This window comes from Gymnodraco acuticeps, unplaced genomic scaffold, assembly GCF_902827175.1.
Source record: "Gymnodraco acuticeps unplaced genomic scaffold, fGymAcu1.1, whole genome shotgun sequence".
NCBI classification, from domain to species: domain Eukaryota; kingdom Metazoa; phylum Chordata; class Actinopteri; order Perciformes; family Bathydraconidae; genus Gymnodraco; species Gymnodraco acuticeps.
In genome coordinates, this window is record NW_022989770.1 from 1 (window position 1) to 22,686 (window position 22,686).

The 22,686-nt window shown below is 41.2% G+C and overlaps 1 protein-coding gene and 1 pseudogene across 1 annotated transcript; one reads left to right on the plus strand and one right to left on the minus strand.

Moving 5' to 3' along the window:
• The first annotated feature begins 9,691 nt into the window (after nt 1–9,691).
• LOC117548403 lies at nt 9,692–11,079 on the plus strand (annotated as a pseudogene).
• Nucleotides 11,080–17,807: 6,728 nt separating this feature from the next.
• LOC117548398 (limbic system-associated membrane protein-like) lies at nt 17,808–19,642 on the minus strand. Its single transcript, XM_034219674.1, has 4 exons — nt 19,583–19,642; nt 18,878–19,022; nt 18,028–18,115; nt 17,808–17,875 (listed from the first exon to the last, which is right to left on the minus strand). Exons 1-4 carry the CDS (start codon nt 19,621–19,623, stop codon nt 17,808–17,810), a joined length of 342 nt encoding a protein of 113 aa, XP_034075565.1. The 5' UTR covers nt 19,624–19,642.
• Nucleotides 19,643–22,686: the final 3,044 nt, after the last annotated feature.

The window sequence follows — 22,686 nt, forward strand, 5'->3', positions numbered from 1 at the left end:
GTAGGCTTGCTTAAAAAAGTCTAGCACGTTAACTAAGTTGTAACTAGCTTAAATGTGTCATTTATTTTTCCAACAAAGCAAGCAAAAGACAATTTAATAGAAACAATATTGTAAGTTATCTAATTTACGAGCCTGCCAATAAGACAGGAAGGTAGCATGAGAGACCAGTTACCAGAAGAGATCTCTTATTTTAAAAGTCATGTTGACCGAAATGCTGAAACATAATGAAGCAAAATATAACTAGGTATATCTGCAAAAGGAATAAGTGGATTTTTTATGTTTAGGGTGTTCCGACCAAATTGATTAGGTTCTTGTGTTGTTTTTGTCTGACATAAATGGCAGAAATTCTTACAAAAACTAAAATGTGGACCTTTTAAATACAAAACAGAGATATAAACAAGGCATTCATTAAACATTTTATTATTACATAGATATTTGTCAAAATTATAGTGTGAATTAAACAGACTCCTGTTTGGTTTAGTTTCACAGAAATGAAATGAAACTTAAATGCTGGGTGAGGTCATCATTATTGGCTCAGACCAGCTGAAACTGAAACAATGCTGCCAAGCTTCCCCAGAAGGGTAGCACCTGTAGTTTTTGTATTTATACATACAAGTATACACATACTGTAGTGTATACACACAATCAGTTTGTTTGCCATTACATTAGTATTATAAATACATTGATTAAAAAACACAGAGAGTGAAGAAATCCACATTCCACAAAAGCCAAATGTTTTATATTTCAATCTTAAACATTTTTGTTTTCAATTGCTTCTTCTTTGGCCCATGCTTCACCCAAGTTTCATGAAAATTGAGTTTGTTCAGTAAAACTGCTGAAAAACAAACAAACAAAACCAAAACAAAACATCTTTACAAAGCTATTAATCTTAAGGCCAAATAAGTCTTTGATACTGGAGAGTTTTTGTTTTATTATTATCTAATGTAATTTTCCCACACCACTCCGCTCCTCCGCTCCCTTCACTGGCTTCCGGTAACTGCTAGAATCCACTTCAAGACACTGGTACTTGCATACCATGCTGCAAATGGATCTGGCCCTTCCTACATCCAGGACATGGTTAAACTGTACACCCCAGCGCGTGCACTACGCTCTGCATCAGCCAAACGACTCGCTGCACCCTCGCTGCGAGGAGGACCCAAGTCCCATCAGCAAAAACACATGTGTTTGCTATCCTTGCTCCAAAATGGTGGAATGAGCTCCCCATTGACATCAGGACAGCAGAAAGCCTGCACATCTTCCGGCGCAGACTGAAAACTCATCTCTTTCGACTCCACCTCGAGCGATAGAATTACTAACAAAGAACTGCTAACAGAGCACTATACTAATAAAGGACTGGCTTATCTATAGCCAGTTGAGTAGCACTTGAAATGTTTGGCTCTATGAAACCTGATGTACTTATATGATTCTGTTTTCTTCAAGGTTGTGTCTTCCTGGTCGAATGTACTTATTGTAAGTCGCTTTGGATAAAAGCGTCAGCTAAATGCAATGTAATGTAATCTAAAAACAGAGGGATGATAGCTCATTATATATGAGAATTCAATGGTCTTTTATTTTTGAAACTCTACATCAGATTGTCCTGATTTTCTCTGAGTGACTAGATGGGGTGTCCTGCTATCACCCTGGAGTGAAATAAGTATTTGATACTGGAGAGTTTTTGTTTTATTCTTATCTAAAAACATCGGGACGATAGCTCATATAAGACTTCAAATGTCTTTTATTTTGAAACTCTACATCAGATTATCTTGATATTCTCTAATGTTGCATTTCCACTAACGCGTGGAGCGCGTTTCTGAACAGATATGAGGAGCTGTGAGCTCTGAGGGCTAACAGCTAACGGCTGATGTTGGTTTTGTGTTTCACATTGAAAATGACGTCACGGCTCCCCTACACTGCGTTACTATAGATCAGGGGTGCCCAACCAGTCGATCAGATTCCCAGTCGATCGCGAGATGTGTCTAAAAATAGAACAACAATATTCTGTTTTATCGTTAATGTCCTATAACATAATCTTCCTGTGCCAGAATAATGCACTTGAACGCATCAAAGCTTTGTGATTGGCAGGCGTGACCCCATGTGTCGGGGCGTGGCTGGTGGGCAGTGGGCAGTGCACTAGTTCGCTAACGTTGTCCGACCGTGGCTGCTTCTCAGGTCGACTATTTTCATTTCCTCGCTCCTCGGTCCTCGGTCTCACCGGAAGTTGATTTGCCTGCGCCATCTTGAGTACCGTCCCATGGCTCTTATTTCTGCCGGAGGACCGAGGATCGAGGAGCGAGGAGCGATAATGGAGGAGCGATAACCGAGGAACCACCAGACCATCCTCCGATGAAATCCTCAGATACTCGCCCCGCCCCCTTACTGTGTATCGCTCACTGATTGGACGAGGCAGTGCATGCACTGATCTGATACTTCTTGACATGAGAGCAGAGTGAAGAAAATACATGAACCTCACGGGAGTCACTACTCAGTTTATACCGTGTTTTGTTTCAATTCATGTTTCATTTAGTTACAAATATGTGATATATCTGAACAACAAAGTGGTCAAAAATCATTTTATTCATTTGTTGGAAACATTTTCATGATCGCTTTTTTCGTTTTACATTTTCATTTATTGTCATTTCCATTCAGTCATTAAGTGCTATTGAAATGTAATGTGCTACATATCCACACAAACAACAAAGTGTGCAATCCAATGAATGTTAATCTAACTGGGTTTTGATAGATAACATATCTCTTTTTCTTCTCTCAATTATTTTATTTCTTTTGTGCACTCTAATCAATATTAATCAAACTATTGTTCGTTTATACATTTTAAGAATGGCGTTTATCTTTTTTGAGAATGAGTTCTTATTTTATTTTATTTATTGGGATCTACAACAGATGATACAAATGTTTGTGTCAGTAAATGTGCACTAACAGAGGCGGGGGGGTGTGTAAATATTATGTAAATAACCCAATTTGTGTTCTGTGAAACTAAAAAGGATATCATATATTATTTTGAAGGACAGTTGACAGGAAGTTGTTGTTGTTATGGAAACAACATTACGGAAAACGTAATATTTTCTACATATAACGACGGATAAAGTAAAGAACAAAGTCTGAAGATATCAGTACAGTATCATAGTACTGTAACACAATTGTTTTTGGTACTTTCATTGCAGTTGTATGTCTTAAATGTAATGTAAATGTTGCCTTCGTGTGTGGTTCGGGGCCATCATCGTGCGAAATTAACAATTCCATATTCGTGTGTCCATCGGGTGTCAATTTCGGGACAGTGTGACAGGGCCTTTACAATGTAAAACTAAATGTATATATATTTTGTTTTTAAAAGATTGGTTGTCTTAGTAGTAGACAGACATATTTGCATGTCCTCACTAAGCATTATTACATATTAATTTAATATTAAACAAATCAAAATGGCCAATTATCCCAAAATGTTGCTGCTATTATAATCATATGCTTGTAAACTTTAACTGATCAAAAAGAAATTCTGAAAAAATACTTGAATTATCTATGAAATTGCAATATTGACACACGTCCCTCAGTTTGTTTCAACCCCGTCAAGGCATACCATTTACCCTCCTATTAAGTTAAAATAATGGATCAGTCCATGTGTGATCTGCATCTGCATTGAGAGAATTAGATCACAAAAGTCTTCTGAAGAAAAGATGGCAAAGAAAGGCAAGTATCAGTTTCTTCTCTTATTTCAGTTTTTGTATTTTCAGATTAAGATTGACATGCTCAACATTTCAACTCTGTTATATGAATTAATAATAGTAAATAATTGTTTATTACAAAATAAACAATAGTTTTGCAAAATATTACAATTGTGTAATGTCCTTGACTTCCATGTGGTGGCATATCTTAGCTAAACAAGGTCTCATGGCTACTTTTTGTCAAAAACTTCAACCCTGTTACATTTTTTCAAGGAATTCCTAGTAATTATTTATATTTTGTGCCTGAGGTGGGAACATGTAGGTAGTCCACTACCAGATGTTGACCAAACATTTTGGTTTCATTTTTCAAAGATGTAAAGACCCAAAAGGCAACCGATTCAGAGAATACTCAGAATTCTGCATACTGTAAGTACTTAGTTATAATTAAGTACACAAATGACATCACCCATCTCTTCAGAGAGCTAAAGGTGAGCTGTGCAGCAACACATTTCAATCAATATTTGTAAATACTAAGAGCTGCTAGATTGAGCTGCTGTGATGGAACATGTAAGGAGAATAAGAACATACCATGTGGTCCAGCTGGAGTCTCATCTGCCTCCTGATCCCTGCCTCTGTCCCTCTTTCTGACACTTCATCTGTATTCCAATCCTCAGACTACATGTCTTCTCTTCACTAATGTCTTGATCTCCTCCTCTTCCTCCTGCTCTGACCCTCCTGGTCTCTTCAGTGAACTCTCTTTTCCTTTTCCTCTTCTGTTCGTCCTGATCACTTCTCAGATATCTTTTTGTTGTTGTTGAATCACTCCAGCTACTCTGGCCTGCAAGAGTCTACTTGTGAAAAGCACTGGTCCAAATGCTTGTATAACTTTACACGTTAGGGCCATGTAGCCTAGCTAATAAGTAGCATATCATAAATATAACATCAGAAAGTAGTTATCAAACGCACACAGGCAGCTGTGTTTAGATCCAGTTTGACGGTAAAGGATGTATCCTGGTTTCATTGATCTGGCCTCATTGCTGTGATGTGTAGTTTACGTGGATTTAATAGTACCGCATAGTTTAGCTAAGTGATCGATCTCCCAGCTAGCGCTGTCTGCGTAGTATTTTGTAACGTAACGCCCCAAACAGCGCCCGTCTGTTAAACGCTATCGATTCAAACGGCTGCGTTTTATTAATATTTAGTTTCAAGCTCTCGTCCTTAGTAAAAACAAAACTAGTGGAAGGGGAAATGCTCCCAGGGGAAGCTGATCCACCCTAGGTGTTGGGACAGCTCGTTCCCTCTCTGCAGCTGTATGAGCCGCGGTCTGTGTGAACGCTGCTCCGCAGTTTAATGCAGGGCCGTAGCTGCCTTTTTAACGGGCCTAAAATGATATTTAAAATGATTCACTTTTGACTAATGTAATGCTTGTTTCGTTGCTTGAGAAGCTTGTGGAAATAGTGTAGGTCTGTTTTAGTACAGTTTTAGGGAAACAAAAGTTAGGGGGCAGCTGGGGGGGCAAGGCTCTACAGTGGGGGGGCAGCTGCCCCCCTTTCCCCCCCGTAGATCCGCCCCTGCACCAGACACATGCATGCCCTCGGGTGCCGGAATACTGGACTGTACAAATAGGACACACATCTTATTGTTGGACTCTAATCCCCCCTTATTTTTCTAATTAATAAAGTTTTGCAAGTTAAAAAGTTTTCCATTCAAAAGTTGAGATTTTTCTTCAATACCTTCCAGGTCGTGAGCTATTGACTTTAATCAATACCAGAAAATACAGTGGACAAATAAAACATGCTTTATTTCCTTGTATTTTATTCCACCTTCCATTTTACTTAAATATTTGTCTACAATTCAATAGATTTCCGTTTAAAGTTTATTTCCATTAAAATATCCATGTGAAATAGAAGGAGGAATAGCAAGCGCCCCTAAAGAAATATAGCAGCAATTATTGGGCTTCTGTGGGCCTTTCTCATTTCACAAATTTCCCCTCCTCGAATGCTCGGCCCTCCGGTATAGTGACACGGAAATGGTTTTTGGCGCGCCATGTTACTTGAAGGACATCTCATTTCTCTAAATGCACATCGAGGATCGAGCGTCGAGGAGGCTCTCTGGAGGGGCTATAATCTAGGATACACTGATGGGTCCTCCACGGCTCCTCCGCGGATGCATTTCCGGCAACAGTGATGTTTAAAAGAGTCGTGACCAAGCCCCCAGGAAGTGCGCCGGACTCAGATGAAAATATTCGTGGTGGCCAAACGGCGGTACTACACTTCCGTTTGGTTGCCAGGCCCGGAAACACTTTTTCCCATTGACTTACATGGGGAAAGAGTGGTCTGTAAATCGTTGGATAATTTTTTTTAAACTAAATAAACAACCCAGTATGAACACTTGTATAGCCCTTATTAAAAACATTCGTTCCTCAAGTTGTAAACATTTGCTAATAACGTTATTCTGAGAGTTATTTCCCTCTGCATTATGAACGCGCATCTAACCCACGGGACCGCGCCGCCCGGCACGTTCATGTTACGTGTTCAGCACTACATGCGTTTATCTCTTATCTTTACCCATGGATGCACAATAACAACGGACCCATATCGCCTTACTGCCAGCCCACGGAGCTGTAATAATGGATATATTGCACATGTTCGCTGTAATTCATCATTTGTAAAATATTATACTACATGGGCTGTATGATTAAATCTTGTACCGTAAATGTTGTATTCAATAAAGTTAATATTACAGACGTAAGATTAACGTCCCTGTAGCTTCTTATTGCACTAAGAAGCTTATTGCACTGTGTGTAATATATATATATACAGTGCAATAATTATTTCATGCTAAATGAAGCTCTGTTGCTTGGATATCACTAGATCCTGTTACAACGTAATATAAGTACATAATGATTTAAGTGTACATTAGCATCATTACTAGCTAGCCGCTAGCTGCTAACTGCCGCCTCGTTAATATCAAATCCATGATAACAACAATCCATTACCATGCTGTCATGAACGCGCGGTGCTGTTACGTGTACGCAAATTGACGTGCTTAATGTGAACGAGCATTTTGGTTAAAGTTGCGCATGCGCTATGAGCGCACATACGGGTACTTCTCAGGCATGCTGGGTAATCTGACGTTTCGCTCTCTCAAAAGTTGGGCCATTTTATCATCATGCGCCAATGAGCAACTCTCATAGGAATGAATGAGGTCTCCGCCTCCCACGCTGTATCCAGTTCTTATTATACATCCATGAGGGAGCCTCGTTGAGCTGCGAGTGTCACTCCACGGAGTTCACTCCGTCACGGAGGGGGAGTGTGTAGGGGTAGAGTGTAGGGCAGGGGTGCCCAACCTTTTTTGAACCGAGAGCTACTTTTAAAGTTGCCAGTCTGCCGAGATCTACCAGTCCAAATAGAGAGGCGTAGCCATTACTGACAGCCTACTACCAGGTATACATACACACTTCTACTTGTATAAAACTGACCTTTGTACGATGAATACTTCATAAAATACTGCAGATCCTTTATCTTACCTCTTTCTAATCTACACACATACAAGTATTTAACTGAAGTTACACAACAGTGTTGTTGATACAGAGTTGGAGTTTATTCAGACGTCACATACTACAGTGGGTAATGTTTTCAAGAAACATTGAACAGTGCTGCCACATATGACACAGGAAAAAAATAACTTTCTTTGCCATTATATAAAAATAGTGTTGCTACAAAAGTATAAATGAGGCTTACTAATAAGACAACTCAGATCTGAAGCTACACAGGAATCTGCTGCCAAAGTGCATTAAATAAGACAAAATTAATAGAATCAAACCCTTTTTTTGTTGCATTTAGTAGATTATAAAAATAAATGCCTTTTAAAATAGGATGCAAGCAACAGTTTCTTAACCTGAATTGATAATAGACTATAATCAATTTAAGTTTGCATTCTTATACCATTTTGTACAATAATTATAATGAATAAGTTCAAACAAACTAAAACTTACAGCTGATTAATAACGGTATCTAACTTGAGTTTTTATCAAAAACCTGTTGAAATGCTTCTGTTATTTTTACTGTCCCCAAAAAGTACGTCGGCATCTCCAGGAATGATTCTTTCACAACTTCGCCGTCTTTGAAAGACTTCATGTGTTTCGCAAGAACGTGCCTGACACGATACGATGCTATGGTAGCAGCCTTGCTCTTGTTGTTGGGCCTGGTGAAAATGGACTGCTGTGCATTTAGCTGTCCTTTCAGGCCCCTCCCCTTTTGGAGCGTAGGGCAGAATTAGGAGGGAATTCCGTCTCGTACGTTTGTGCACTGTTTTGAAATGCCGCTCCTAAATTACCCTTCTTCGATAAAGCCATGCTCGCATTGCAGATGAGACAGATGGACTTTGAATTGGAATAGATACAAAAATAATCATCCTCCCACTCGGAGTGAAAATATATTTTGGGCTTTCTTGCTTCTGCCATAATTGCGGTCTTGTGTGTGTGCGGACTGTCACTCCTGTTGACACGGACAATGTCAGCGAACTAGTGCACTGCCCACTGCTCACCAGCCACGCTCCGACACATGGGGTCACGCTGGCCAATCACAATGCTTTGATGCGTTCAAGTGCATTATTCTGGCACAGGAAGATTATGTTATAGGACGTTAACGTAAAACAGAATATTGTTGTTCTGTTTTTAGACACATCTCGCGATCGACTGGGAATCTCCCCGCGATCGACCGGTCGATCGCGATCGACTGGTTGGGCACCCCTGGTGTAGGGCGTGGTTTGGGATTGGGCCGCCCTGTTCGCGGGGACGTGCAAAGGTGACGTCATCGCCTGTATTGAGCGTTCGCCTACATTTCTAAGCTTTTCTCTCTCTTTTGAATGATATATTTCCCATCAGATTAAACAGCAAACGGCTGAATAAATCATCTGGATACAATTGCGAGGTGGCTCGTTTTAAGGACACAATCTTCGTATTGGAACAAAATTCTGTTTTTAAGTGTAGTCACTGTTATGTTCCTACAGAACAGACAATGAAAGGATAAGATGTCATTTGTCAGTATAGTCTTATTTCTTAAAACCTTCTCTGTTGTTTAAGTGTCTGATAGCCTACTTGATAACCACGAATAGTAAGCAATTATATGACAGAGTAATGATATAACATAAGCCTATATGATAATGTCAGACACTGTGTTATTTTCAATCAAGCCTATAATGTGTTCAAACTAGCTTCGCTCACTTTAATTGCTCCTTTGAATATAATATTCCTCTGGTTTCCTACTCAACACATTTTTGTATTGTAATGCCATTCATATTTTATTTTATTTTAAGGTGACATTGAATGTGTTGAAAGGTGCCCTAAAATAAAGTGTATTGATCTTATATCTGTGCCTATATCACACTATTAATGTTCCTTATTTTAGACTATAGGTTTGTCCTGGTGTCAATAGGGAAGATCTGCACTGTTCTCTCCATAACATGTTCAGCAGAGCAGGTATTTCTCCTGCCAGATATGGCACCCCCCCTACAACTTTGTCCAGGACAGTCACACCGTCACCACAATCACACTGGTGTTGCCTGATCCCCTCTAGTGTGTGCTCACAAAAGCATTTTACTCTGGGCCCAGCAGGTACAAAACTAAAGAGGGGCTTCCATATCCGGCAGAGCAGGTGTTGTAGCTGCCGGATTTGGAAGCCCCCCTATATCTTTGTCCAGGATAGTCACAACGTCACCAAAATCATACTGTTGTTTGCTGTTCCCCTCTAATTTTTGCTCAAAAGCATTTTCTCTGGGCCCAGCAGGTAAAAAACTAAAGAGGGAAATATAATAGAGGCAGGAAGGGAGTGGAGCCTGATGGGGATACTAGGAACAGAAGGTGAGGGGATAAGAGCTATCAAGGCCATTCTTAAGTATTTGAGTGAAACAGGATTGATTGGAAGAATTTAAAACAACGTAAATACAGTGGTATAATTCCACAAGTGGTGATAGGATGATATGGTGATACACACTCTTGTACAGTAGGTGGCGGTATGCACCTTAAAGTTGTTTGCAATCCGCCAAAAACTGAGAGAAGAAGAAGCTCCCCTGGACACTTCCGGGCGCCTCACCTATTACATACATCCATGGCGCCTCACTCGAAGGCTGCTGCTAGCCGCTAGCTCTGTGTTACGTCACCTATTGGGATAACACTACTCACACAACCATAGCTCACAACATAACGGCTACATTTCTCCGTGTTGGCCACCAAAGGGCAGTGAACCAGCATGTTTGGAGCGGTGGTTGTTGGCATTGGCACAGCCGGTTGGGTGAGGATCAGAGACATGTTAGCTCCTCTGCCTGGCAGTCCTGCAGAGAAACTGAATGTCAAAGCTTTCATATCCAGGAGAAAGCTGGACTCTCAGCAGGGAGTGAGTCAGGTGACCGCTGAAGAGGCTGTGAGCAGAGAGGACATCCAGGTGGCATTCATCTGCACTGAGAATGTGTTGCATGAGGAAAACATCAGAACTTTTCTGCAGGCAGGAAAACACGTGTGTGTGGAATATCCCATGACCATGAACTACAAAGCTGCTCTGGAGCTCTGGAACCTGGCCCAGGAAAAAGGAGTTATTCTTCATGAGGAACACATTGAGCTGCTGACCGAAGACTACAAAGAACTAAAGAGAGAGGTGGAGGGAAAGCTCCTGCAGGAAGGAACGCTTCATTTTACCGGTGGAGCTCTGAAGCTTGGATTTGGTTTCCCAGCATTTAGTGGCATTGCTCGCCTTACATGGTTGGTGGAGTTGTTTGGTGAGCTGTCGGTAACTGCAGCAACTATGGAGGGAAGACTCTGGCAACAAACTGCAAGATGACTGCAAAGCTGTTAACGTCTGACGACAGACCTCTGGTGTGGATTGAAGAGGGGGCGGGGCCTCCCTAGGGCCAAGAACATCAACTTTCAATTTGACTCGTGTACTCTGACAGAGGTTCCTCCTGCACCCAGATGGGCAGTAGGCCTCTTCATGCAGGACCTGATCCACTTCTCTGCCAAGCTGGCAGGCCAAGTGAGTCCCGGAGAGCTCCACAGGGAGAAGATCAGAATCCTACACTGCCTGAGATTAGCCGGGAATATACAACAATTGTGCAAAAGATAAATGGGCACTCTCCTTTATGATCATGCTAAATCGTGTTATTGCAATACGATTTATTTAATTGAATCACCATACCCTTACATCAGGGACGGGCAACTTTGATGGTGGTGGGGGCCACATCATTGATGTACTGGCCACCAGGGGGCCGCAGATTCACTTGGAACACACACACACAAATTCCATGTGTTGTATGTAATTATTAACAAATGTACTAAGTCTGACATCTTCATTGACATTTTACAATCAAAGGGAACATCCCCAAAAAATGGGAACATCCTCTAATAAGCTCACTAAACAAATATCAGTTCACAGACATTTTATTTCAAGTGGCATGTTTGTATTGAACAGGTTATTAAACAGTGGAATAAAGCTATTTTAAACTATTGGAAAGCACGGAAAATGTGTGTGTATTGAGATTAACCATTAAGATGACATACACATGAAGTAATGAACATAACCCAGACATTAGTTGTCTGACTTGAACCTAAAACACTTGCCAGTCTCTGCATTCCCCTTATTCCACAATAAGGGGAATGTCAACACAGACACCTGTCAGCCCGCACTCAACTGTTCCTCAGCGCCACTCCCCCTCCCCGCTGAAATTATGAATGAAAAGCGTAGTAATCATAGAAACACGGCAGGGTCCGTGACAGTTTGTTTTCATCTGATTTCAAATAAACAAAGTCTTGGTTTTCAGAATATTAAACTTGTTTCGCCAAATTCAGATGATAAAAACAACTTTTAAGATTGTAAAGGCATAATTACAAGAGGCAACTTAACGTCACAGCAGGCATAACAACAGCCGGTGTTTCTTGTGAGGGTTTCCTCGGGAAAAACACAAACAAACAAATCTAAAGCATACTTAGTAACTTGTCTTGTTCTTTGTAAAATCAATGTGCAAACAAGTTTAGTTTTGGTTGAACTAAAAAAAAAAAACTGCTGGCTCCTGGAACATATCAACCTTACAGGCATTTGGTAAGTGGAATCAACTTAAGTGCAGTAAAACATAAAGGATATGCAAATCATTTAATAAAATCATTTTAAAGCCTTGATTTTAAAAAAGCGAGTTGATTTGTAAAATCCAAGTTTGTGTCCATAACACCAATCCTTTGCAGTGTGCAGTGGCCGCGCCAGGGTATGGCTGGGGTAGGCTATAGCCATACCAAGAAATGGCTTAGCCCTACCTTAGCCCGACCATGAAAAATTATGTTAAAGTAAGCATGTTGAAAACACGGATTGCGAAAATCTACAGGTCGTGTCCACAACACACAAACTGACCCTGAAGTGACCCTTGAAGTTTTCTTCAAGGTTGTGTCTTCCTGGTCGAATGTACTTATTGTAAGTCGCTTTGGACAAAAGCGTCAGCTAAATGCAATGTAATGTAAAAGTGCACGTTACTGACGCAATATGGTTGAGACCATTCGGGCTTATGCTAGAGGGGTGTAAGGAATAGTCTAATGGCGCGTTTCCACTGCAGCGGGTAGCTCGCTTTAAGCGTGCCGAGCCGTGCGGGGCCCATTTTTGGTTGCGTTTCAACTTGGCCTAGTTTTGGCCGGGGCTACTTTTTCACCTTTTTTCTGGCCCGACTAAATCGTGGTTCTAGGGCCAGGAACAACCAGGCTGAGTCGGGCTGAGTATTCTAAACTAGAGAGAGAATAGCTGGCAAGGGGGATACAACTACAACAAGATGAACATATTTGACCGTGATTTAATTGTAATACAGGTTTCAAAAGATGCCGAAGTAACAACATACTGATACCGGTTAGTAAAAACCATGAATTAATGCTTTGACAAGTCTGCAGACAGACGGCAGGCAAAAAACCCTTTTAAAATGCGTGTTTTCTAAATGTAGCTTGGCTAAGCTAACGTTATATATGCTCCGGCCGTCCACACTCACAACAACGGCCTATACAGACATAAATAAACCAGCGACTGTATTCTCCATGACACAGGCAGTCTGTGGTTTGTACTTTGTACAACTTTTGTCTAGTTTCTGAACAGATATGAGGAGCTGTGAGCTCTGAGTGCTAAGAGCTAACGGCTGTGTTGTTTTTCTGGGGCTCTCATTGAAGATGACGTCACGGCTCCGCCTACACTGCGTTACTATAGTAACTGCCCCAGTTCCTAAACTGTAATGGAAGCGCAGCATTAAAGTGAGCCGGGCCTAATAAGGCCTAACCAAACCGAGCGAGGCCTGCAGTGGAAACGCGCCATAAGCAGTGGGGGAGTTTTATACACTAAAGGTGTGAAAATTCTCTCGCGTTATAATATCAGCGCGGCCGCGGTCAGATCAAAATGCATCCGAATGCAATTTTGAATAGACCTACAGCCAATCAGAGCAACGAAACGTTGGGTCTGCTGCGTCATGCATTACTGATTCACGTTCACAGTGAAAAGTCCCCAAACTCGCGCCGAGTAAATTGCAGACAGACAGCAGAACTTCTAGGATTAATTGTATATTTCGGATGGATAGATTTGTTCTTAAACGCCCTCGCATTGAGGTACAACAAGTCGAACAGGCGCTTTAATGCGACCCTACAAGGATGGCTTTACGGATGTACACAGACTCATATGCAGTGGCGGCGCCAGGGTATGGCTGGTGTAGGCTACAGCCATACCAAGAAATGGCTTAGCCCTACCTTAGCCCGACCATGAACAATTATGTTAAAGTAGGCATGTTGAGAACACGGATTGCGAAAATCTACCGGTCGTCTCCACAACACACAAACTGATCCTGCTGTAACAACAAGTGCACGTTACTGACGCAATATGGTTGAGACCATTCGGGCTTATGCTAGAGGGGTGCAAGGAATAGTCTAAGTAGTGGGGGAGTTTTATACACTAAAGGTGTGAAAATTCTCTGGCATTATAATATCAGCGCGCGGCCGCGGTCAGATCAAAATGCCTCCGAATGAATAGACCTACAGCCAATCAGAGCAACGAAACGTTGGGTCTGCATGCATTACTGATACGTCGATACGTCACGTTCACAGTGAAAAGTCCCCAAAACTCGCACCGAGTAAATTGCAGCAGACATCATCAGCAGAACTTCTAGGATTAATTGTATATTTCGGATGGATATATTTGTTCTTAAACGCCCTCGCATTGAGGTACAAGTCGAACAGGTGCCAGAGTCACACGACCCACCTGAAGAGTGAATAGTGAGTTTTGAATATATTTGTAATAGTCATTTGTGTTAAATGAGTGTCAAGTGTTTTGTATGACAATAGAGACACAGGCCACCTGTTGTGTGCTGTGACAGTCTCTCTTGTTTACCTGTGTATGTGTCTCTCTCTCTCTCTCTCTCTCTCTCTCTCTCTCTCTCTCTCTCTCTCTCTCCCTCCCTCTCCGTGTCAATTATATATGCCAACTTTTCCTGTTTCTGCCGCTGCGTAGCATGTTGTAACAACGTGGAATTAGCAGAATAGGCTATTGTATTGTTTAACTCACACCTGTTGCTCTCGATGTAATTTAGCTGATAAAAGGAGACTAATAAAAGCTAATAAAAGCCTCACGCTTGGCGTTTCACTGTCAAGGGGGGAAGATATAGCGTGTATGTAATTACATTACAAATACTGACTTGAGCCCCACCACTGTATGGGTTAGCCCTACCATAGATTACCCAACAAAAATACTCTGGCGCCGCCACTGCTCATATGCATCTCCCTGACTCTGCGCTCTGCTGGCGGCGAACGCAGCTTCTCCTGTCTCCGTCGCATCAAGAATTATCTAAGAAACAGCAGTGGTGATGCACGGAACAGCAACCTGGGCCTGCTGGCTAATGGCTATCAATAAGCAGAGGAGTAAAGCACTGGCTGTCCAGCGTGTCATTGACATTTTCGCTTCCAACCACAACAACCGGCGGATCGTGCTGCTTTGAGAACGTCAATAGTGAGTTTTGAATATATTTTGTAATAATGGGTTATTTGAAAAAGTGGCCACCTGTTGTGTGCTGTGTCTGTCTCTCTCTGTTTACCTGTGTCTGTGTCTCTCTCTCTGTCACTCCCTCCCTCTCTCCCTCTCCGTGTCAATTCTATATGCCAACTTTTCTTGTTTCTGCCGCTGCGTCGCATGCTGTAACAACGTGGAATTAGCAGAATAGGCTATTGTATTGTTTAACTCACACCTGTTGCTCTCGATGTAATTTAGCTGATAAAAGCTAATAAAAGCCTCACGCGTGGCGTTTCACTGTCAATGGGTGCGATCGTGCGATATAGCGTGTATGTAATATTACATTAGGCTACAAATACTGACTTGAGCCCCACCACTGTATGGGTTAGCCCTACCATAGACTACCCAACAACAATACTCTGGCGCCGCCACTGGCAGTGTGTCTTCCACATAGTGATGGTAAGTCACATAGTGCATAATATTCTCAATTCTTAACTAAGCCATGGCACAGGGAACAACATGTAGAATAACGAACACGGATGCATGAACCTTTTTGATCAGACACAAGAGGTACAGATAAAAGAGTTTGTACAGCATTGGATTCTCTTCAATCTCAAGAGGTACAACCTTTAAACTCTTTGATAACTATTGGAAGGCATTTTGGTGACAATTAAAACTAAATATATAAAATTGTCAAAATTATCGCGTTAACGGCGGTAATTAATTTTTTGAATTAATTGCGTTAAAATATTTAACGCATGTGCAGAATGGCCCGCCCCATACATCCCAACAGTGGCAGCACCAGGGTATGGCTGGGGTAGGCTACACCCATACCAAGAAATGGCTTAGCCCCACCATGAAAAATGATGTTAAAGTAAGCAAAATAAAGTCCGCCAACTCTCGCCGAGAATTGCACAGACAGCAGTTGGTCAAATTGATTTCAGTAGCCACTTGTCTGGAAATACCGAAGACCAGAAACGGTTTTGAAAACTTTTGTCACGTAGTGATCGTCTTCTCAATAGAACATCTTTGATAATGTCTTCTGGCCAATCAGAATCAAGATAAGCGGCGTGGTGTTGTTGCAGGAAGTCCCGACGGAGAATACTTTTGCTGTAGTACAGGGATGCACTAACTGGTACACAGGTTATGTGCGTAATCTGAAATGCGTAATCTGAAATGCGTACTGTCTGTCACTTGTGTCTCAAAGCGCATTTGCGTATGTACGTACTTGTGAAGCTTTTCCAGAAGGCGGTTAGATCACCGGACGAAAGAGTCGGTCTCCGTGTGCACAGACAGGGCTGCTGTTAACGTCGGTCTGTACAACGGAATTGTGCCAACACTACCCCAACCGGCAGCGGAGGGAGACTCCTCCCCTTCACTGGAGAACTGCGCTAAAACAGCTGATCAAAACGTTCACACTCTGTGGTCACGAAGTACTCCACTAGCGCCCCCCCGTCGACTTTCCTGAAGTACTCCCCCGTTGATAGAAATCAACACGTAATTAATTAAGACCCCACGGTTTGATGATTGATAGGTGTGTGGGCTGTCTTTCATTTTCACACGCAGAAAAATGTTATAATAAACATACATACTGTACACAGTTAAATGGATATATCCGCCTTCTTTCATTTATCTTTCCATTCCCACAACAATATACATAAAGAAATGGCATATTTTGGACATAGTTCGAATGGTGATTAATCTGATTAATTAATTTTTAAACTGTGATTAATCTGATTAAAAATGTTAATTGTTTGACAGCCCTAATATATATATATAAAATGCCACCCTCCAGGCCTATAAGATCAAACCCTGCAGCATCTTATCTCTCTTGCTCTCAACTTTCTGGCTGTCTCCATTCAGGAGGTAAAACTTTTTTTTTCTTTGAGATGGAAAACTACTGCTCAAGGCTTTTGAAGTGCACTCAAGATTAATTTAAACTGGAACAAGAAATTCTATTGCTGTAGGCGGCAGTTTGTGACATAGAGCAGTTTTTCCCTGACAATAAATATTCATATATTTTCCTTACAGGCACCTTAGAGCAGGGGTGGGAAACCTCCGGCCCCCGGGCCGTATACGGCCCGCGAGACCATTTGGTGTGGCCCTCGAGGTAATTTATAAACACACGCAAAAAGTTAAAGAAATCTAGACCGCAAAATAATTAAACAAGTGAGTGCCTGTTTTTCCTGGCCAAGGTCAGGGTCCTTGAACACAACACAAGCCTAACGTGTCATCACCATGTTCACCTGGTATATGTGTCGTCTGACAGGGGTGTAGTTCTGGGAGCACCAGAACGCACTCCGCTCCGGCACTTCCAAAAATTGCAGTACCCTAAGGAGCCGTACACATGCTGCATTTTTGCGTGGCTGTGTCTTTAGTTGAAAGCCCAGTGGCGATCTGTCATACTGATCATACAGTCAATAACTTTGTTGTATTAGCATCTGGTTAGCTAGCTATGCTAACGAATATAAGAAGCTTTTTCTACAACCAGTAAAGGCACATCTTTATATGATCATTATAGTTATAAAAAAATAAGAGAATAAATTAAACAGGTATAAAATACTATATGACAGTAAAAAAGTTGTTATAATAAACAAGAATACAGTTTGAAAGGAGAGTGATTTGTAAAATATCCATAAAGAAAAATAAAATCTGCTTAAAGTTATGTTTCATCTGGATGTTGAGAGATGTATCCATAGATCTAATGTTGCTCTCAAAGTGCACCAGATTGATGCTTTTAACTTCAACATTTAAAAACAAATCTTCCGGGGGAGCATGCCCCGGACCCCCTAGAGGAGGTTAGGTCCCCCCACTTAAATCATGTTCACATGGATAGGAAACTAAATACATTTGCACACATCTTGTGTCCATATCTTTCTGTTTTGGTGGTCATGCCACAACTGTGCACGTGCATGCATGCGCGAGTCATGGTTAAAATATCTGGATTGAGAGGTTGCTTTTCTTTGCACAGCATGAAAGAAAGGTGAAATGAGTGGGCTGTGATTTTAGTATTTTTAAGCAGAGGTCAATAATTTGTACGGCCCTCGGAGGATGTTGAAAACATTGAAATGGCCCTTGAGAGGAAAAAGGTTCCCCACCCCTGCCTTAGAGGGACACATTTCAACGTTTAATAACAGAGTTTGGTGACGCTGCTGTTTGCTGCTTGTGTGCAGTTGGACAATGATGCGATTGACTCTTAATAAATATGACATAATCATTTCAAATTTGTTCTAGCTTCTGTTTGGAATATAATATATTGACACCATTTCCAAGTGTAAATCTGTACGGCTGGCGTGGATTGGTTGTGTGTTGTGTGCTGCTGGTGTCTATGTGTAGGTGCCACTTACCTTGTACAATGAGGTAGACCTGTGAAGTCTTGGGCTGCTGCTTCGTCTGTATGGAGCAGGTGTACGACCCCTCATCATAAACATCCACCTATACACAATCACAAATACAATATTGTTTTCATTAGTTTGAAAATATCTTATCATATGCCTGGCAGAGCATCTTATCCTCATTTATCTTCCTACATGTTACTTTTTCAAGATCCTACTCTATAATTTTATTTTGACAAACATTCACAATATTCTCGAAATAAATATTTATGATTCTTCAGTGAAACAACGTTATACAGGAAAGTAGTCGAATTATCTCAATCAACTTTACAATATAATATGTTTTGATTATTATTAATTAATTCAACTTTAAGAAGTCAAAGCTTATAGACATGAGTAATGAATGATCATCATTACATAACAGATACAATCAGAATTTCAGCAGACCTCCCAGCATGGACAGTTTAGATGAGGTACTTAACCCTTTATGAAAACATGTATTTTTTTAATAAGACTTGCTGAACTGATAATCAATGAAAACGATAACTTTAACATTCTGGGAGGATAATCTAATTTACTGTCTAGCAGAGGGTGCATACTGATACCAGTCTAACATTAGTTTATTTTCAAATGATTATTTATTGTTGTTAAAGCACAAAAAAGGGTTAAAATTAATAGATGAACATACAAAAAACAGATATGCTTATGAAGGTTATGTTTAATAATTTTTAAATGTAATCCTAAGGAGGAGAAACAAATGGTTCTTTCCCATCTTTAAATGCAGCTGTTATTAAATCTAACGATGAAATCAAAGAATAAAAAAAACAAAAACATTTTGGTCCGGTTTCTAGGTCAGTGTTACCTTCTGTATGCGCAGGCTGTACTCGAGCTGTCCTTTAGTCACCAGATCTACTCTGGGGTCCAGAGACCACTTGTCCTGGCCGGCATAGATGATGTTGGATCGATTGAGCCAGGCCACTTTGGACACTTTGTCATCCACATAACACCTGCAGGAACAAGAAGAACAAGTAGTGTTAAGGGAAGTTAAGTGAAATAAAAGCCGGGTTTACTTAAAAAAAGAAAGAAAATTACGTGACATCCTTCATTTCATAATATGTAAACTCAAAATCAAAGAGGATGTATAATTGTGTAGGAACTTATCTGCATCACAGTTCAGCTATGTTGTGGTTTAAACTGCTAGTGTATTCCCTCAGTTAAGGTTAGTTAAGGTTTACAGACAACTTGGCGCACCTCTCATTCAGAGGTCTCAAAACAAGAGCTATGTCTTAACCTGTGTCTCTCTTCCTTCTTTCTCTCTCTGATAAATACATCTCCTTTAACAGTCAGCATATTCCTGTGGATGAGGAAGGACACCAGTATGCTGTTGTTTACTCCTTGTTGCAGACAGTCGGAACATTACTCCAAGAAAGCTCGAGCTAAGACAACTCGCACAGGAGGCATGGTAGCCGGGCGTCTGCCTAATGAATACATGTAAATGTGAGAAGACGTCGGAATCAATGAGAAGGGATATCAGCCGTAATGCTAGCCGACAGTGGATGCGCCTCACATGCAAATTCTGGTGACTCCGGTAGACCAGGCTGTGCACATGGCTGTGGAGTGTGTTGGGCCACAATGGAGCAGATTTGGGAGGAGAGGAGTGAGGCTGTCTTTGGCAGGTGACCCCGGGTGATGCACACAAGTGGTGGTGCAGTCACCCCTGCCTGTTACCCAGTGGGAGCTGGATGTCAGGTTTGTTGAAGGCTTGTACTCACAGCTTGAATCCCTGTTGATGATCCTTCCCTTTGTGTGGAGCCCAGATAACTCACTGTATTTATTGACTCGCTTTGACACTCTACTTTCTTCCCTCAGAAGTGAACAGCTTTAAAGGGATTTCCCTTTGGTTTCAGATATCTTCAAAGCTTTAATTAAAATACTTTATAGTTATATGCATCCTAATCTTATGCAGACACATTTTCCTATATTGATGGAGAGCTAGTCTTTATGAACAACAATAAAATAACGATAACAGTTTGGACTCCAATGGACACATCGGAAATACTAAAATGGAGCCTGACTTACATTTTTTAAATCTTAGATTCAACCTCTGCAAATCACCCATGAAGGGTAGGCCCCTTTGGTGTAATCCAGAATGTGTCCTTGTATTCAAGTCAAAACATCGCTGCTTTTAAAGAAACAAACAACATATTTTTACCAACATTGAAAATGAGTACAAATATACACAGAACATGATGCAAATTGTCCTGCTAGATTCACAGGGACCTGAAGGAGAGCGGAACTTTGCCAGGCTTCCATTTGTTAATATTTATTTTGGATTCAACACCATGTAGCCTGTCATCCTCGCCAACAAACTGGTCACTCAAACACACTGAAAACCAACACAAGCTCACTACAAGGGTGTTTTCCTATCCCTCCTCCTGTTCATGCTCTGATGGTGACTGTGAAAGCATCCATCCAAACTGCCAACTCATTAAATGTGCTGACTACACAGCGCTTCTCTCAGGCTCTGAGCAGGAACACGGTTCTTCTCTATGATTTTAACGTTAAATGGTGCAACAATACAATGCTGGATTTCAATTTCACTCAGAGGTGGTTGGTGGTTGATTTCAGGATGCAGTCCAGACAAGGAGTTGGATGGTGTGAATATCTTGGAATCATCTTTGACATTTGAGCAAAACACAGAAGCCTTATCAAGAAAGCAAACCTGCATCCACATGCTTTCAAGAACTGAATTCCAAAAACCCTTCTACAGTTCTTCAGCGAGTACATTCCGTGTTTCTCCTTCACATGTTGGTTGCCATCACTCACTGTCATAACCAGAAACCGTCTCCATACCACAATTAACACCTGTTCCTAAAACTGGAGTGCACATTACGAAGCCTCATTACTAGCTACCACTGCGTGTGCCTCGCATGTTTTAATGTTGTGAGACTATGTGTGTCATCACAGCGTTAATTTGGCTCTCTGTTGAAAGATGCTGTCACCTCAACAGCGCGCAAGATTCACAGTCACGGAACTTAACAGGTTTGTAGTTCAGATCAAAATGTGGAGCCAGTGCAAAGGTGAGCATGGCAGTGGTGCATATAAGTAAACGGAAAGGTAATGAGGAAAGGACCTACAATTTATGCCATGGCCTGAATTGGTATTGCGGGTGGCCTCTAGGTCTGTGAGCAGCAGGGAAAACCATGACATCATGTAGGATAACACCCATCATCTCCACCCACAGATCCAGATGCCTTCTTTCGTGGTGTAGCCTACGCAGTTTCTCTAGAAATGGGCACAGAGCTCTGTTCATTCCATAAGACCTCCGCTGGACTAAGGATCTCAAGAACAATAATTAGCTCTATCTGGATCTGCCATGTAGTCTTTTCCCCTACTTATTATTTAATTTATCATTATTCTTTTTAATAACGACCTACTTACTTTTTAAATATAACTGTACTATCAGCTCAACACTGTTCCATACAGCTATTTGCTTATAATTGTTCTATTAACATCAAGCCTAAAATGGGTTCGCTTTCTTGGATTTATGATCGTTATTGGATACGGGTGAATTGGGAAGAGCCAGATGACAGAAATGTATTCAGTCCAGCTCTATGACACTGTCCCCTGCAGTGTGGGAACAAGGGGTCAAACATTGCATTTGTATACACTTTCCCTCTAAACCAGTGTTTGCATCTTTTCTTTATTGTAATGATCCCTCTTGTACTAAAAGGGTTTTAACATTACCAGATTGTTTGTTATATAATTGTACGATTGAAGCTGTTTTTTAAATTTAGATTCATAACAAATCAATTGCTCACTTTGTGTAAAAGTTCTAATGCTGGGATTGATCATTCCACAACTCATTAGCGACAAAGCCCTACATTTGTGAAACACAAAGTGACAAGTTTAACAGCTTTTAGGGGGATGGCGGTCAATCACTAACTGTCCAGGCTGACTGTACGGCTGCATCTTGTTGGTTTTTCAATGAGCTCGCTTCCTTTCTCCCCTTATTATCTCCTGTCTCCCACCGTGAAGTAAATGGGAGGAGGTTAAAAAACGAAAGCACGTAAGTGAAGGACAGAGAGAGGAGACGTGAACAGAATCATGACACCAGTTCCTTTGGTTGTCTCTTTCACAAACATACATTATACTTAATAAAGCATTTTGATACGTTTACATTTCTTAATATTATGTATTAAACAGAATTGCGTTGCTAGGCAACAGCATGGGTCCATTCTTACTTCCTGTCAGCTGATGCATTCGCTGAACATCAGCACAATGGAACCTTCAGATTGATGACATCATCTTGGCCTTGATGCTGTTAGAAGTTTGCAGGTCTCAGCTGTGACGGTGAATTCATCAGAGCGTCAGAGCATCAGTCAGAAGGCAGAAGGAACTGTTCCAGCTAGTGTCAGATCATTGCAGAAATAGGCTTTTGTAGCAAGCTAACATTAGGTAGACTTGCACGTCTATTTTAACGAGATAATCTAAGTGAACTCCATTTTTGTGGCTTTAATTCAGTTGAACAATTATATTCAGTTTGCTTAACAACAGGTCATTTCATCACCGCAGTAGAGATGGAGATGAACAATAGAGATGAGATGGAAGTCAAGCTCGAGATTCTGCAAAAAGAAAATCAGGAAATCAAGTTGTTGCTGGAGCAGGAAA

Bases quoted from the DNA above. Each gene is read 5' to 3' on its own strand.
- LOC117548398 (XM_034219674.1), bottom strand. From the start codon at position 19,623: ATGTGCACAGCCTGGTCTACCGGAGTCACCAGAATTTGCAT. The intron at 19,023-19,582 runs GTGAGGCGCATC...TTGTTCCTGCAG, and splicing joins GGAGTCACCAGAATTTGCAT to GTGTTATGTGGATGACAAAG. The intron at 17,876-18,027 runs GTAAGTGGCACC...ATATTTATTAAG, and splicing joins GGTCTACCTCATTGTACAAG to AGTCAATCGCATCATTGTCC.